Source organism: Loxodonta africana, chromosome 12, assembly GCF_030014295.1.
Source record: "Loxodonta africana isolate mLoxAfr1 chromosome 12, mLoxAfr1.hap2, whole genome shotgun sequence".
Taxonomy (NCBI): Eukaryota; Metazoa; Chordata; class Mammalia; order Proboscidea; family Elephantidae; genus Loxodonta; species Loxodonta africana.
In genome coordinates, this window is record NC_087353.1 from 57,747,096 (window position 1) to 57,762,118 (window position 15,023).

Sequence of the window (15,023 nt, forward strand, 5' to 3'; positions counted from 1 at the left end):
TCAGAAAGATCACCTGTAGTCACATCGACTCAGGCTCATGAGAGAAAACCAAAAGGGTAGGAGAGGAGCTTTCTTTATTAAAAATCGTCCCAAGGACTATGGCCCCAGGTATGCTAACTCAAGAAATGAAGCCACTCCTAAAGCCCACCTTTCAGCCAAAGATTAGATAGGCCTATAAAACAAACAATACCACACGTGAGGAACATGCTTCTTAGTTCAATCAGATATATGTGACCAATGGGCAACACCTGCTCAAATGCCAAGACGACAAGGAAGAAGGGGCAGAAAAACTGGACTAATGGACACGGGAAACCCGGGGTGGAAAGGGTAAGAGGGAGAGTACTGACATATTGAAGGGATTGCAACCAATGTCACAAAACAACCTGTGTTTACTTTTTTAATAAGAAACTAATTTGTCCTGTAAACTTTCACCTAAAATACAGTACATAAAAACATGGCCTTGTGTGCATCTTATCCCGGCTTCTCCTTCGGTGGCTCTAACAATCCAGAACAGTCTGAGGTAAGAGAATGCCAACAGTGGAGGCACACGTTTTAAGAAGCGTGACTGCACAGGGACACCTGGCTTCCCAGCACCACCCTGAGCAGTGGGAGCACTTACATGGATCCTAGAATCTTCAACAACCAGCTGCACCCCTGCTCCTGTGAAAGCCTGGCAGATGCCTACTCGGAGTCCCTGCTTCTCAATCACTGTGACGCGGCTGCGACCCACTCATCCTGAAGCCAGGCATTTGCTACTACCAAGCTTCCATCGCTTTATGAACTTGGGGACAAAGCACTCGGAAGCAGTTTTTGGCCTTCTTCCAGTACATCGTTTCTAAACACTCCCCTCAAGGACAGCCCACGGGTGCCATGGTGCCTGCCAGGACCAGGATGGCGATGCTGTCCCATCAGCCGCTCCACTTGAGAAGGCAGCGACAGAGCAGGGCTGGTCACATGATGCAACTCTGAGCCTGTGTGGGACCCACAGACACCATGCCAGGTGAAGACCTTAACCATTTAGCCCACGCATAGGGGGGAAAAAAATTTTTTTTTTTATGGGGAATGGACATCATCTAGTGGGAACCTGCCACCGCCCCAGCCCTGCAAACCACATCCCAAGGGAATTGCACTGCCCACACCACATGGCTGAGCCCAGGATTCAACACAGGGTAAGGTCTTTGTTAATTCCTCCTAAGTACTGGTGGCAACAGCCCAGCACCCTGCCGGATCCGTTTACTGAGAAACATGTAACAGTTACAATTAAGCTGCTTAGAATGAACTTCTTGTTGATATTAGTCATTAGGTATAATTTATAGTACAGTGTTACATTAGCACCTTCCAGATTTCAGTAGAACCTTAAGGTGGTTAGTGCTGGGCTGACAAAGGGAGAAAACAGTCAACAGTTCCCATATTCACATTCGACTCGCTTAGATTTCTTCCCAAATTGACCTAAGCCTAAATTTAAATCTCAGCAGGTTTTATAAATAACAACAAGCTGATTCTAAAATGTATACAGAAATGATAAGGAACCTAGGATATTTAAAAAACGTTTTCAAAAAGAACAAAGTTGAAAAACGTATACTAGCTAATACTAAGACTTCCTGTGATGCATAAAGCTACAATAGTTAAGACCCTGTGATGCCGGCACTTAAGGACAGACAGAGATGAAATGACAGAATGGAGTTGAGAAGTACAGCCACACAGATAATGTCCCCTGAGTCTGGACTAAGGTTCCAGGTAACTCCCAGGCCCTCCTTCTCTCAAGTGCCCAGCACAGCCTTGGAGCCAACACGCCAGGCAGGACCCTTGCCCACAAAGGCCCCACTGAGCTGCACTCCTCCACCTCGCTGCAGAGATGACACCCCCAAACATACCGCACCCCTGGAGTGGCAGGTCCTGACACAGCCATCTCGGGACCATGATGCCCCTCATGGCCATGGCTGGACGGGCCCCTCTTGCCTTTCTACCTTTCTGACCATACAGTTTTCAAAAGGCTAGAACAGCAACCCAAAACACTGCTTCATCTAAATCAAGACTGTTAATCCACACAGTGAGCTGCTCTTAAAAACACTGGCACAGAATATTTACAAATGTGTGGAAACAGCCTCTATAAGAAAGAAAAGCATACAGTCACATGTTGCTTACTGTCCACGATACATTCTATGACATAGGATACTGCACGACTTGGACGTTGTATGAACACCATGTTATATACAGGCAGTCCCCACACGATCCATAGTTATGAACCAACTCCCGTAAAGCCTTTTATATTAAAACCCTAGGGGAGCCCAATAGACAAACCCCAAGAGCTGTATCCACTGGATACAGGAGGCCTGCCTTGGCAGGTATGTGGCTGCTGGCCACACTGGGCCAGGGGCATACGGGGACACAGAGAGGTGGCTGTGGGGGCCAGGCAGGGAGTGGTTGTGTGCATGCGAGGAGGAGCCAGGAGCCTGCAAGTACTCCAGGCCAACTCCACCACCTGAGGCGGGAATGGAGAAGGAGGTGGTGCTGCTGGAATTGGGATGTGCCCTCGAGCCCTGCTGCTCATCCACTCTGGGGGTTGGGGTCTTTAAAACCATTACAGGGAAATAATAAACAAAGGAAGACCTGCTTTCCCTTTTTTTAAAAAAAAAAAACCTCATGGGACCATAGACGTACATGTGGTGGGATGTTTTTGAACAGACATTATGTGGCACACAACTACAGTTTAAAATATGAACAGTACATTAAAAAATGATACATATGAGGCGGGGCCGAGATGGAGGAGTAGTCAGATGCTTCCAGTGATCTCTCTTACAACAACGACGTGAAAAAACAAGTGAAATGATTACAATATATATGACAAGTTAGGAGTCCTGAACATCAAAGGCAAAGATGGGAGGTTGGACTGAGAGGCAGGGTGAGGGAGAGACAGTTTAGAAGCGGCAAGGAGTTGCCAGACCTGACTCAGTGGGAACCAGAACCCTTCAGGCGCGATCCCCTGGAGTGACCGTGGCGGGGCTGGTGGCAGCGTTCGGGATATGGTTTTCTCAGGGAGACAGCAAACCGCACAGTCTACTCACACCTCGAGAACCAGAGAAGGATGGAGCACTCGGCAAAAGCTAAGTACTTGCATTTATTTTACTGCACCCTCAGCCGCCAACCTGCTATCAGTGGCTGTTGATTTTCCTGAGCCTGCGATAAGTCCTGCTACACGCCCTGAGCCATTCCTCGGACCTTGAAGAAGGAGTAAATTCACAATTGGGGGAAAAGATAATCTGCCAGCTCCACTAAGCTGGGAAGCTCAAGACAGAAGTGGTTCCTGTCCAGGCTCAAACAGTCCACGGACTTTGAATACCCTTTACCCCTGAATGGACGTATGTGGGCCCATTTCAGGAGATTAGGCTCTTGTTGGCAGCCAGTGCGTGTGCTTGAGACCTGGCTTCAACTGTTTCAACTATGCAGTGGAGAGGTGGATTTCTGATGTTTAACATCACTTTGCCTATGAAACAGGGACCTCACCTACCCATATCAGGGGCCTGAGGACTGGTGGCTCCATCCACGTAATCTAGCTACCCACAACAGGGGTTCAAGGATAAGAGGTGCCTCCCAGTCCTTACATCCAAAAGTACTAGGTGCCCATGGTCTGGCTGCAAAACCCATCTACCTGTGCACTCTAGGGAACAGGGATGTGATTTCATCAAAGACACTCGGGTGACAGTTGTCAGCCCCCTGCCTTGTTCAAAGTGTGACCCCCCCCTGCTGCAACGAGATACCTGTGCCTACACTAATCAGCCCTGCCCCTCTAAGACTGTAGGACAAAGCCTGTACCACACACTTGATGACCAACTACCTGGACACCCGAGCCGAACCCATACAAAAAAAGTAAATGGACTCCCAGGCTCATATACCTGATAACAGCTCTCGCCATCTTGTGACAGGTTGTTAGAGTTTCAAAAGTGAAAATAATCAAGTTAGCTCACTCCAGCAGCCCACTTGGGCATATCAAAACAAGAAGCTACGATACAGTAAGCAAAACATAAAATAAACTAATACAATAATTTATAAATGGCTCAGAGACAACAGTCAATATCAAAACACATAAAGCAGACGACGATTGCATCAACAACCTCTCAAAAAAAGAATCAGGAATCTTCTGGAGGAAGAAGTATTACTGGAATGACCAGATGTAGCATACAAAAGATTAATACACAGAACTCTTCAAGAGATCAGGAACGAGATCAGGCAAAATGCAGAACAAAGCAAGGAACACACAGATAAAACAGCCGAAGAAGTTAAAAAGGTTATTCAAGAACATAATGAAAAATTTAATAGGCTGCAAGAATCCACAGAGAGACAGCAATCAGAAATTGAGAAGATTAACAATAAAATTACAGAAATAGACAACTCAATAGAAAGTCAGATGAGGACAACTGAGGAAATGGAAGGCAGAACTAGCGAGACTGAAGATTAAACACATGGATCAATATATTCAAAGGAAAATGAGATAAAAGAATTTAAAGAAACTAAGAAAATTTTTTATAAGAAACCCTAAGAATCACATGGGACTCTACCAAGAGAAATTACCAGAACAGGGTGAGATAACAGAAAATACAGAGAATTGTTGAAGATTCGTGGGCAGAAAACTTCTCTGATATCGTGAAAGATGCTCATCAAGCCCCCAATAAAGCAGATCTCAAAAGAAAGTCACCAACTACTAAAAGCGATCTATACATTTAATGCAATTCCAATCCAAATCCCAGCAACATTCTTTAATGAGGTGGAGAAACAAATCACCAATTTCATATGGAAGGGAAAGAAGCCCTGGATAAATAAGGCATTACTGAAAAAGAAGAACAAAGTAGGAGGCCTTACTTTACCTGATTTTAGAACCTATTATACCACCACAGTAGTCAAAACAGCCTGGTACTGGTACAACAACAGATACATGGACCAATGGAGCAGAATTGAGAATCCAGACATAAATCCATCCACATATGAGCAGTTGATATTTGACAAAGGCCCCAAAACAGTTAAATGGGGAAAAGACAGTCTTTTTAACGAACGGTGCTGGCGTAACTGGATATCCACCTGTAAAAAAAAATGAAACAAGACCCGTACCTCACTCCATGCACAAAAACGAGCTCAAAATGGATCAAAGACCAACAAATAAAATCTAAAACAATAAAAATCATGGAAGAAAAAATAGGGACAACATTAGGAGCCCTAAAACATGGCATAAACAGTATACAAAACATGATTAAGAATGCTGAAGAAAAACTAGATAACTGGGAGCTCCTAAAAATCAAACACCTATGCTCATCCAAAGACTTCACCAAAAGAGTAAAAAGATTACCTACAGACTGGGAAAAAGTTTTTAGCTATGACATTCCTGTGATCAGCACCTGATCTCTAAAATCTACATGATACTGCAAAAACTCAACTAAAAAAAGACAAATAACCCAATTAAAAAATGGGCAAAAGATATGAATAGACACTTCACTAAAGAAGACGTTCAGGTAGCTAACAAGTACATAAGAAATGTTCACGATCATTAGCCACTAGAGAAATGCAGATCAAAACTACAGTGAGATTTTATCTCACTCCAACAAGGCTGGCATTAATCCAAAAAACACAAAAAAATAAATGTTGGAGAGGCTGTGGAGAGACTGGAACACTTATATACTCCTGGTGGGAATATAAAATGGTACAACAACTTTGGAAATCGATTTGGTGCTTCCTTAAAAAGCTAGAAATAGAACTACCATATGATCCAGCAATCCCACTCCTCGGAATATATCCTAGAGAAATAAGAGCCTTTACACAAACAGATATAGGCACACCCATGTTTATTGCAGCACTGTTTACAATAGAAAAAGATGGAAGCAACCAAGGTGCCCATCAACAGATGAATGCATAAATAAAATATGGTATATTCACACAGTGGAATACTACGCATCCATAAAGAACAGTGAGGAATCTGTGAAACATTTCATAACACGGAGCAATCTGGAAGGCATTATGCTCAGTGAAATTAGTCCGTTGCAAAAGGACAAATACTGTATAAGATCACTATTATAAGAACTTGAGAAACAGTTTAAACTGAGAGAAAAACATTCTTTTGTGGTTGTGAGAGGCGAGAGGGAGAGAAGGTGGGAGAAGTATATTCCCTAATTAGTAGATAAGAACTACTTTAGGTGACAGGAAAGACAAGACACAATACAGGGGAGGTAAGCACAACTGGACTAAACCAAAAGCAAACAAGCTTCCTGAATGAACTGAATGCTTCAAAGGCCAGTGTAACAGGGGTGGGGGTTTGGGGACCATGGTTTCAGGGGATATCTAAGTCAATTGGCATAATAAAATCTATAAAGACAACATTCTGCATCCCACTTTGAAGAGTGGCATCTGGAGTCTTAAATGTTTGAAAGCAGCTATCTAAGATGCGTCAATGAGTCTCAACCCACCTGGACCAAAGGAGAATGAGGAACACCAAGGACACAAGATAATTACGAGCCCAAGAGACAGAAAAGGCCCCATGAACCAGAGACTACATCATCCTGAGACCAGAAGAACTAGATGGTGGCCGGCTACAACCAATGACTGCCCTGACAGGGAATACAATAGAGAACCCTTGAGGGAGCAGGAGAGCAGTGGGATGCAGACCCCAAATTCTCATAAAAAGACCAGACTTGAGGGTCTGACTGAGACTAGAAGGACCCCGGTGGTCATGGCCTCCAGACCTTCTGTTGGCCCAGGACAGGAACCATTCCCAAAGCCAACTCTTCAGACATGGATTGGACGGGACAATGGGTTGGAGAGGGATGCTGGTGAGGAGTGAGCTTCTTGGATCAGGTGGACACTGGAGACTATGTTGGCATCTCCTGCCTGGAGGGGAGATCAGAGGGTAGCGCGGGTTAGAAGCTGGCAAAACGGACACGAAAAGAGAGAGTCGAGGGAGGGAGAGAGCTGTCTCATTAAAAAAAAAAAAATTAGGGGGAGAGTAATTGGGAGTATGTAGCAAGGTGTATATGGGTTTTTGTGTGAGAGACTGACTTGATTTGTAAACTTTCACTTAAAGCACAATAAAAATTATAAAAAAAGTCACCAAAACATATTATAATCAATCTTGTCAAACCAAAGATAAATAGAGAATTCTAAGAGACCCAAAACCCAGTGCCATCGAGTTGATTCCAGCTCATAGCGACTCTATAGGACAGAGTAGAACTGCCCCATAGAGTTTCCAAGGAGCGCCTGGTGGATTCGAACTGCCAACCCTTTGGTTAGCAGACATAGCACTTAACCACTACGTTACCAGGGTTTCTAAGAGAGGCTAGGGATAAACGAAAAGTCACCTACAAAGGAGAGTCAATCAGAATAAGCTCGGACTACTCAGCAGGAAGTGTGCAGGCAAGAAGACAATGGGATGACCTATATAAAACACTGAAGAAAAAAACTGCCAGCCAAGGATCATATCCAGCAAAACTGTCTCTCAAATATGAAGGCAAAATTAGCATATTTACAGATAAACAGATGTTTAAGGGATTTGTAAAAACCAAACCAAAACTACAAGAAATAATAAAGGGAGTTCTCTGGTTAAAAAATCAATATTGGATATCAACCCAAGACTAGAACACAGGACAGATCAAGCAGACGTCAACCCAGATAGGGAAATCACAAAAGTAAATCAAGACCAGAAAAACCCTCAAAACAGGGAAAAAGCGACGTCATTATATAAAAGATGACAAAATTAAAACAATAAACAGGGACTAAAAAATGTAGTCATACATCTTTCATACGGAGAGGAAGTCAAGGCGATATAAAGAAATAAAAGTTAGGCTTAAACTTAGAAAAATAGAGGTAGATATTAAGGTAACCACAAACAAGAATAACGATTCTACGTATCAAAATATAATACAAGAAAAACACAAAGACTCAGCAAAAACAAATCAACAACAACGAATAAGAGGAAAAGACAACATATGAAGATAAACTATGCAGAACAAAAAATTAAGTGGAAAAAAGAAACTGTCAAAAACACACAAAAAAAAGACCAAAATGGCAGCACTAAACTCATACCTATCCACAACAACGCTGAATGTAAATGGACTACATGCAACAATAAAGACACACAGACTGTCAGAATGGATTAAAAAAACACGATCCACCTATATGCTGCCTACAAGAGACACACCTTACACTTAAAGACACAAACTAAAACTCACAAGGATGGAAAAAAACATATCAAGCAAACAACAATCAAAAAAGAGCAGGAGCAGCAATATTAATTTCTGACAAAATAGAGTTTAAAGTTAAATCTACCACAAAAGATAAGGAATGACACTATATAATGATTAAAGAGACAATATAACAGGAGGATATAACCACATTAAATATTTATGAAGCCAATGACAGGGATTCAAGACACATGCAACAAACTCTAACAGCACTGAAAAATGAGACAGACAGCTCCACAAAAATAGTAAGAGCCTTTAACATATCACGTTCGTTGAAGGACAGGACATCCAGAAGGCAGCTCAATAAAGACACGGAAGATCTAAATGCCACAATCAACCAACTGGACCTCACAGACATATACAGAACACTCCACCCAACAGCAGTCCAGTATACTTTCTTTTCTAGTGCACATGGAACATTCCCTAGAAGAGATCACATATTAGGTCAGAAAGCAAGCATTAGCAGAATCTAAAACGTTGAAATATTACAAAGCATCTTCTCTGACCATAAGGCCATAAAAGTGGAAATGAATAACAGAAAAAGCAGGGAAAAGAAATCAAACACTTGGAAACTGAACAATACTCTGCTCAAAAAAGACTGGGTTATGGAAGACATTAAGGATGAAATAAAGAAATTCAGAGAATCCAATGAGAATGAAAACGCTTCCTATCAGAACCTTTGGGACACAGAGAAAGCAGTGCTCTGAGGTCAATTTATATCAATAAATGCACACATCCAAAAAGAAGAAAGGGCCAAAATCAAAGAATTATCCCTACAACTTGAGCAAATAGAGCGTGATAAAAGAAACCCTCAGGCACCAGAAGAAAGCAAATAAAAAAAATTAAGAGCTGAATTAAATGAAACAGAGAACAGAAAAAGAGTTGAAGAAGTTAACAAGACCAAAAGCCGGTTCTTTGAAAAAAACGATAAACCATTAGCCAAACTGACAAAAGAAAAACAGGAGATGAAACAAATAACCCAAATAAGAAATGAGATGGGCGACACCACAACAGACCCAGCTGAAATCAAAAGAATCATAACAGATTACTATGAAAAACTGTACTCTAACAAATTTGAAAACCTAGAAGAAATGGAGAAACCCTGGTGGCGTAGTGGTTAAGTGCTACAGCTGCTAATCCCAGGGTCAGCAGTTCAAATCCGCCAGGCACTCCTTGGAAGCTCTACGGGGCAGTTCTACTCTGTCCTATAGGGTCGCTATGAGTTGGAATTGACTCGACGGCACTGGGTTTTAGGGTTTTTGGGTAGAAGAAATGAATCAATTTCTAGAAACACACTACCTACCTAAACTAACACAGAGGTAGAACAATTAAATAAACCCGTAACAAAAGAAGAGATTGAAAAGTTAACTAAAAACCTCTCAATAAAAAAAAAGCCATGGGCCTGATGGCGTCACTGGAGAGTTCTATAAAACTTTCAGAGAAGAGTTAACACCACTACTACTAAAGGTATTTTAGCATAAAAATGGATGGAATACTCCCAAACTCATTCTATGAAGCCAGCATATCCCTGATACCAAAACCAGGTAAAGACACCACAAGAAAATCACAAAACTATATCCCTCATGAACTTAGCTGCAAAAATCCTCAACAAAATTCTAACCGATAGAATTCAACAACATATCGAAAAAATAATTCACCATGACCAAGTGGGATTCATACCAAGTATGCAGGGATGGTTCAAAATTAGAAAAACAATCAATGGAATCCATCATATAAATAAAACAAAAGACAACAACCACATATCTTATCAATTGACGCAGAAAAGGCATTTGAGAAAGTCCAACACCCATTCATGATAAAAATTCTTGCCAAACAGGAATAGAAGGAAAATTCCTCAACAAAACCAAGGGCATTTATACAAAGCCAACAGCCAACATCATCCTAAATGGACAAAGACTGAAAGCATTCCCCTTAAGAAGGAGAAACAGACAAGGATGGCCTTTATCACCACTCTTATTCAACACTGGCCTGGAGGTCCTAGCCAGAGCAATTAGGCTAGATAAAGAAATAAAGAGCATCCAGATTGGTAAGGAAAAGTAAGAATATCTCTATTGGCAGATGATATGATCTTATATACAGAAAACCCTGAAGAATCCTCAAGAAAACTACTGAAACTAATAGAAGAGTTCAGCAGAGCATCTGGTTACAAGATAAATGTACAAAAATCAGTTGGATTCCTCTACACCAACAAAAAGAACATTGAAGAGGAAATCACCAAATCAACACCACTTACAGTAGCCCCCAAGAAGATAAAATACTTAGGAATAAATCTTACCAGAGACGTAGAAGACCTATACAAAGGAAACTACAAGACACGACTGCAAGAAACCAAAAGAGACCTACATAAGTGGAAAAACATACCTTGCTCACAGACAGGAAGACTCAACATCGTAAAAATGTCTATTCTACCAAAAGTGATCCATAGATACAATGCAATTCTGATCCAAATTCCTATGTTTTTTAATGAGATAGAGAAACAAATCACCTACTTCATACGGAAGGGAAAGAGGCCCCAGATAAGTGAAGCATTACTGAAAAAGAACAAAGTGGGAGGCCTCACACTATCTGATTTTAGAACTTATTATACCACCACAGTAGTCAATACAGCCTGGTACTGGTACAATAACAGATACACAGACCAGTGGAACACAATGGAGAATCCAGACATAAATCCATCTACCTATGAGCAGCTGATATTTGACAAAGGCCCAAAGTCAGTTAAATGGGGAAAAGATAGTCTCTTTAACAAACGTTGCTGGCATAATTGGATATCTATCTGCCAAAAAATGAAACAAGACCTGTACCTCACACCATGCACAAAAACTAGTTCAAAATGGATCAAAGACCTAAATATAAAATCTAAAACGATAAAGATCATGGAAGACAAAACAGGGACAACGCTAGGAGCCCTAAAATACGGTATAAACGATATATGCAACATGACTAACAATGCACAAACACCAGAAGAGAAACTAGGTAACTGGGAGCTCCTAAAAATCAAACACCTACGCTCACCCAAAGACTTCACCAAAAGAGTAAAAAGATTACCTACAAACTGGGAAAAAGTTTTTAGCTACGACATTTCTGATCAGCGCCTGATCTCTAAAATCTACATGATACTGCAAAAACTCAACTACAAAAAGACAAATAACCCAATTAAAAAATGAGCAAAGGACATGAACCAGCATTTCACCAAATTAGAAATTCAGGCAGCTAACAGATACATGGGGAAATGCTCATGGCCATTAGAGAAATGCAAATCAAAACTATAATGAGATACCATGTCACTCCAAGAAGGCTAGCATTAATCCAAAAAACAGAAAATAATAAATGTTGGGGAGGTTGTGGAGAGATTGAAACACTTATACACCGCTGGTGGGAATGTAAAATGGTACAACCACTTTGGAAATCAATTTGGTGCTCCCTCAAAAAGCTAGATATAGAACTACCATATGATCCAGCAATCCCACTCCTTGGAATACATCCTAGAGAAAGAAGAGCCTTTACACAAACAGATACATGCACACCCATTTTCACTGCAGCTCTGTTTGCAACAGCAAAAAGATGGAGCCAATCAAGGTGCCCATCAATGGATAAGTGGATAAATTACAGTATATTCTCACAATGGAATACTACGCATTGATAAAGAACAATGATGAGTCCGTGAAACATTTCATAACATGGAGGAATCTGGAAGGCATTATGCTGAGTGAAATTAGTCAGTTGCAAAAGGACAAATATTGTATGAGACCACTATTGTAAGAACTCAAGGAATAGTCTAAACACAGAAGAAAACATTCTTTGATGGTTATGAGGGTGGGGAGGGAAGGAGGGAGAGGGGTATTCACTAATTAGATAGTAGACAAGAACTATTTTAGGTGAAAGCAAAGACAGCACACAATACCAGAAAGGTCAGCACAACTGGACTAAACCAAAAGCAGTTTCCTGAACAAACGGAACACTTCGAAGGCCAGAGTAGCAGGAGTGGAGGTCTGGGGACCATGGTTTCAGGGGACATCTAGGTCAATTGGCATAATAAAATCTATCAAGAAAACATTCTGCATCCCACTTTGGAGAGTGGCACATAGGGTCTTAAACACTAGCAAGCGGCCATCTAAAACGCATCAATTGGTCTCAACCCACCTGGATCAAAGGAAAATGAAGAACACCAAGGACACAAGGCAATTATGAGCCCAAGAGACAGAAAGGGCCACATAAACCAGAGACTACATCAGCCTGAGACCAGAAGAACTAGATGGTGCCTGGCTATAACCGATCACTGCCCTGACAGGAACACAACAGAAAATCCCTGAGGGAGCAGGAGAGCAGTGGGATGCAGAACTCCCATTCTCATAAAAAGACCAGACTTAATGGTCTGACTGAGACTAGAATGACTCTAGAGGTCATGGTCCCCAGACCTTCTGTTAGCCTGGAATCATTCCCAAAGCCAACTCTTCAGATAGGGATTGGACTGGACTATAAGATAGAAAATGATACTGGTGAGGAGTGAGCTTCTTGGCTCAAGTAGACACGTGAGACTATGCGGGCAGCTCCTGTCTCGAGGGAAGATGAGAAGGCAGAGGGGGACAGAAGATGGCTGAATGGACCCAGGGAATATAGGGTGGAAAGAAGGGAGTGTGCTGATTCATCAGGGAGAGAGCAACTAGGAGTACATAGCAAGGTGTAGATAAATTTTTGTATGAGAGACTGATTTGATTTCTAAACTTTCACTTAAGGCACAGTAAAAATAAAAACAATACATGGTTTAAAATATGTTTAGATATGTAAACATACGCACACGAACAAAAACCTAAACGGACATATCCTAGTACGTTAACAACAGTTATCTTCTAGATGATGGGGTGACTTTTAATTTTCTTCTTTTTTGCTTACCTGTGGTTTCCAAATTTTCTATAACGATTAAGTGTTACTTTTATAGTAAAATAAAACAAAAGTCATTATAAAAATAAAGACAGCCTCCGTTTTACGTGGAGTCTCCAGAAAAAGCTAAAAGGCAGACCCATCCCTTCTGTGCTCATGTGTGAAGCCGGGTCCCTGCCCATCTGTTCCCAGGCCCAGTTGCACCGTGAGTGGCACTGGCATCGTCAGAGGCAGGTAGGCAGAGGGTTCTGCACAGTCTGGATATGGAGGGGCTACCTGGATGGTGATGGTGCCCTTCTCAGTGTCGGTCTGCAGGTGGATCTCCATCTCTGGCAGCGTCTGGCCTTCACACACCAGCTTGTGTCTCAGTTTCTCCAAGGCATCACTGCTGTTTGAGATCAGCTCCCGGATAAACACCTGTGGGGAGGAAATCAGGGCACTGAGAATTATGGACATCAACACTGCACTGGCTACTGGTTTGCTGCATTTGCAATAACTGTCAGGAGTCTGAGGGGAACTGCGACAGAACACTCAGTTCTCCAAACACAAAGGTTCTCCGACTGACCAGACGCAGACATCCTGCTTCTGTGGGGCCTCTAGCTTCTCCCTGATACAAATATTTTACGTAGTAAATCAATTCCTATTGATCTTTTTGGAAAACCAAGCCTGAATTTGCATGTTCAAATCTGTTAAGTTAACCCAAAAATTAAGAAGAAACCTGTGAGAGGCCATTTTTTCCCAAATCTTTCACAGGAGTGTCTCCTACTCCACGAAAAAGAGCCACTGGCTTCATTTAATCTTGTGGGATCATCGAAAACCAGACTCATACGCAGTGCTTGATTATCTTATCAGTGTCTGAAAGCACCTTTGCCTCAAACAAGCCTTCCGCTTTAAGTGAGCTACAGTACAGGGGTCAGAGGGAGAGATTGGGGTGACATGACCCCCAGAAAATAGAACTGGTTGGTCAGAGAGATACTTGAGCACAGTATTTAACAGTGTCAAACCTGGATATATTTCCCGAAAAGTTCCTTTTTGCTTTGTAACACTGTGCTTTACCCTTCTTCAAAGTTCTTCCTTGCTTTCCAGCAACAACAAGCATGAACAATGGTGCCCCGTTGACTCTCCTCTACCCTTTTCGTGTTCTGTCACCCCTAGAAGATCTTCAGTCTCCTCAGAAAGTTCCGTTGTCACTCCTCATTGCTCTACCCCATATAGGGCAGGGCTGCTTCTTCCTCCAGCCCCCAGGACCCCGCAAGCTTTTGGGTGATTATGCCAGGTAACGTGGGAGTGAACACGGGCCTCTGGACATGCCTGCAATGGGGCTTTCACATGTCACAGAAATGGCTCTCAGCAGAGCTGCGTATCAATATTTGGGGGATTTTTAAAATTATCAACAAAAGTCAATTAATTCCCAGAGTCTATCTGGCCCAAAGATTTAACCATGAAACTGGGAACAGATTTTGGTGGGGGAAAAACAACTCTTGCTGGCAGCTGAGATCAGGCCCTGCCCAGTGTTTAATGTGTTCTCACAGCTAATATGCTAGCTGACATATCCTCAGAACAGCATAAGAACAATTTTGTCAAGAGAAACCCTGTTGGCACTGGACCCCTGGATGTGATTGGCAGGTACCATACCTCTTTTTCAGAATACAAGGAACGAGCAACAATGTCCAGAAGCTTCTTTGTCTCAGCCTGGAACTCATGCTTGGAAATGAAACCTGGTAATTAATCACAGACACAAGCCAATAAAGTTCAATTTCTACTTTTGTGAAGGAATATGCCACACAACATTCAAAAGAGCTTTTAAGGTTATGAATTTTAAATACTTTTGAAAAAAATGACTATAAAGAAAGAAGTGAGCAGAAATAAAATCTCCAGAGAATCCTAGATAAGGACGTCTTG

General features: G+C 41.9%; 1 protein-coding gene across 4 annotated transcripts in view; it reads right to left on the reverse strand.

Moving 5' to 3' along the window:
• TRAP1 (TNF receptor associated protein 1) overlaps positions 1–15,023 on the reverse strand; it is an 83,087-nt gene that overhangs the window by 42,488 nt on the left and 25,576 nt on the right. For all 4 annotated transcript variants that reach the window (XM_064295491.1, XM_064295488.1, XM_064295489.1 and 1 more), the window contains exons 3-4: positions 14,757–14,839; positions 13,398–13,538 (exon numbers count right to left, since the gene is read on the reverse strand). In XM_064295491.1, coding sequence (XP_064151561.1) covers positions 13,398–13,538; positions 14,757–14,839 — 224 coding nt within the window. The remainder of the gene's footprint in view (positions 1–13,397; positions 13,539–14,756; positions 14,840–15,023) is intronic.